Consider the following 3,319-nt stretch of genomic DNA (forward strand, 5'->3'; position numbering starts at 1 on the left):
ATTATATAAATAAATGTCACATCCTAATATTTCTTGGCAACACGGGAATACATATTTATGTTTTCACATACAATTTTCGTAATGGTTTGAAGAATTTTCTTAATACTACCGAAATTTTTTGTACATTGTATAATTTTTTTCCAGAAAGGCCACGTACATATTTTTGAATCCCAGAAACATTTTTTCCATTGCCACAAAGATCTCTTTGAAAGCTATCATTTTTTTGCGGCAGCATTACTTTTTATATTATGTTAAAAATAACAATTGGAAATCACTAGTTTTTAAAATTTAATTTATTTTTTAAATAGATTCATTCTAAAAGATAATTTTTTTATGAGACAATCTAAAACATAAATAAAAAGTAAAAAATGAAATTAGTGTGACACCAGTGAGACGGCCCACGTCCCTGCTGGGCCGGCGCAGCACTGGTTCAATCCGAATATACACGGGCCCAAAGTATTTTTCGTGTAGGCCTGTCCTTCCTCGTGCCCAGCCTCTCTACCGAGTCGGACCCGGCCCAGCCATATACGCAAAAAGAGACGGCCGCACCGCACCCTCCCTCAATCATCATCGTCGTCGTCCCCAATCAATCAATCATCATCAACAACCTAAACCTCCGCTCCGTCTGCGCCTCCGCGCAAAACCCTAGCGGATCCGTCGATCGACCTCGCGGAGAGGCGGAGAGGCGGGAGGGGGTCCGAAGATGCAGATCTTCGTGAAGACGCTGACCGGCAAGACCATCACGCTCGAGGTCGAGAGCAGCGACACCATCGACAACGTCAAGGCCAAGATCCAGGTCCGATCCCCCCCCTCCCCTCTCCCTTCCCCTTTTCGCCCACGCACCCAGTCCGCGGCGAATCGTGCCTCCTTAGACCGCCAGCGCAGCTAGATTTAATCCGCCCCGTGGGGGTTAGGGTTGGTGTGATTCCGCCGCGGCGGATGGTTTCTCGGGATCTTGTTTACGACGGGGGCATCGATTCCGGTGCCGTGCAAGCAAAATTAGCCTCTGGTGCTGGGTGTCTGCGAGCCGCCCGCTCCTGCTGCCGTGCTGTGCCGTGAATTGTGTGTTCGTGCCTACCCGTGGTGCGATGTTGCGGCCAAGTAGCGACCAAAGAGATTGGGGGAACCGACTGTGTGCTAATATGGCCCTGGACTGTGAGTATTGTTCGCTGGAATATTGCCGCCGCAAAGGTTTTATTCTAGTCCCGTTTTGAGGAAAGCATGGCCGGCCTTGGGATGATTGCCGGTAGGTTGTGGTTTTCGGATGCTAAAGTAGTTTTGATAATCCATACACCAATATTGATCAATCAAACTGGCTGAATCTGAGATGATGGTTAACCAAAGTGAAGTGAGTGAACGGAAGGTGTTGGCTAGGCAGTGTCTCAGAAGTGACTATTTTCTCGACTGTTCAGCAGAAGCCTTGTTAATGCATATGCAAAAATCTTGAGAAAGCATGAAGGCTGTTCACATTTAACTTGATCTTACACCAGCAAAGCTCAAGCTTGACCATAGACAAGCTGAGCTCAGGCTCAGTTTCAGGCTTGGCGAGCCGAGCTCGAGCTTTTCTTGAGGCTCGTAGAGTGAATCCAGCTCGAGCCAAGCTCTCTAGGCGTATTCTTTCGTGCTCGGCTCCTTTGCATATCATATATTTTGGGTCAAGAGATCAACTTTGTAGTTTTGCCCTTTGATATGCTAAATGCACAGCCTTAGCTTGTTCATTGCCACGGTGGCTGTCCATATTTGATTACCTGCCATTTTATTGATATATATATGATTATGTACAAAAAATTGATTTAATCTTCCAATTTAATCAATACTTTTTGACTTGCCCAATAAAACAGGATGTTATTTGGTAAGCCAACAAGTGTGGGGGCTATGTAAAACTGCTGGGAGGAAATAAAATCGAAACAGGGCAGGGGGAGGGGGCGTGCACGGGAGAAACGTGTGGGAAGCGAGTAGGGGAGAATACAAGTAATTTGAGTGATGACCGCTGACTGAGCTATTTTTGTAACTTCTCTTTGTTTTTTATCTTTTGTTATGAAGTACTGTATTTGCTATTGAGTTTCTTTGTATAAAGATCTCGATGCCAAGTGTTGAATCAAACTTGAATGGAGACTTGTTTTTGTGCTCCTGCTTATCCTTTATACAGAGCCATTGTCTGGAACTGCATCACTAAAATACAACAGAGTTCCTCATATAACAAAGATACAACTGAGTAACTGTCACACTTGGTTTATTTACTTCAGGACAAGGAGGGCATTCCCCCAGATCAGCAAAGGCTAATTTTTGCTGGAAAGCAGTTGGAAGATGGGCGAACATTAGCTGATTACAACATTCAGAAAGAGTCGACGCTCCATTTGGTCCTGAGGCTCAGGGGTGGAACTATGATCAAGGTGAAGACACTTACTGGGAAGGAAATCGAGATTGATATTGAGCCCACTGACACAATTGATAGAATCAAGGAACGTGTTGAGGAGAAAGAGGGTATTCCACCTGTTCAACAGAGGTACTCTTGATGCGTCTGAATATGAATGATGCTGGGAAATCTACATTTAAGCTCCAAGCTTCTCATTCATTGTATATTCTGAATCTTAATAAATCTGTCTCATGTGTGCAGGCTCATCTATGCTGGGAAGCAACTCGCTGATGACAAAACTGCTAAGGACTACAACATTGAAGGTGGTTCAGTGCTCCATCTTGTGCTTGCTCTGAGGGGCGGTCAGTAGATGCAACCTCGACGTGGACCGTATAGGCCATTTCTACCAGAACTTGTTGCAGACCTGGATCTGTGAATTTGCCGGTTGATTGAAGTGCCATGTAATTGACGCATTTGTGAAGTCAGCTGTCACCTGTACTTGGATGGAATTGTTTGAACTATATGCTTATCCGTCATCATCTGATTTCTGGTTGCTCTGAATCATATCTTGCCCTTACTCTTTTCTTAAGATCTCGACAATATGCTTATGATTGCTTGTAGCAACTCTATGTGATCACCAAAATGCTTATGATTGCTTGTAGCAATGAAACTGGTTGATCATAAGGGTTTCAAGGTTGGTATGTTGAGATCTACTGACACTTTTTTCTCTAAAAAATGCCCCATTTGGGTAACAGAGACTTGCATGTTATGTGAAGCAAGACTTTTTCCATGCCTATCCTGTGCAAAGCATCTATTGGCATCATCACATAGGATTCCACTCTTCTCTTTATCACAGTTGTAACATTGGAACAGTTCCCTACAATTATGATCTGTGCATCTGATGCCTCATTTCCTAACAGAGAAATACCTGCTCTGTTCACAGAGACATTTCTTCATGCCTAT

The 3,319-nt window shown here is 44.1% G+C and overlaps 1 protein-coding gene across 1 annotated transcript; it reads left to right on the top strand.

Moving 5' to 3' along the window:
* The first annotated feature begins 505 nt into the window (after positions 1 to 505).
* LOC123156450 (ubiquitin-NEDD8-like protein RUB2) lies at positions 506 to 2,917 on the top strand. The gene is made up of 3 exons (XM_044574579.1): positions 506 to 796; positions 2,247 to 2,506; positions 2,618 to 2,917. The coding sequence occupies exons 1-3, from the start codon at positions 704 to 706 to the stop codon at positions 2,724 to 2,726; spliced, it is 462 nt and encodes a 153-aa protein (XP_044430514.1). The 5' UTR covers positions 506 to 703; the 3' UTR covers positions 2,727 to 2,917.
* Positions 2,918 to 3,319: the final 402 nt, after the last annotated feature.

The sequence above is a fragment of the Triticum aestivum genome, chromosome 7B (genome assembly GCF_018294505.1).
Source record: "Triticum aestivum cultivar Chinese Spring chromosome 7B, IWGSC CS RefSeq v2.1, whole genome shotgun sequence".
In the NCBI taxonomy this organism is placed as follows: domain Eukaryota; kingdom Viridiplantae; phylum Streptophyta; class Magnoliopsida; order Poales; family Poaceae; genus Triticum; species Triticum aestivum.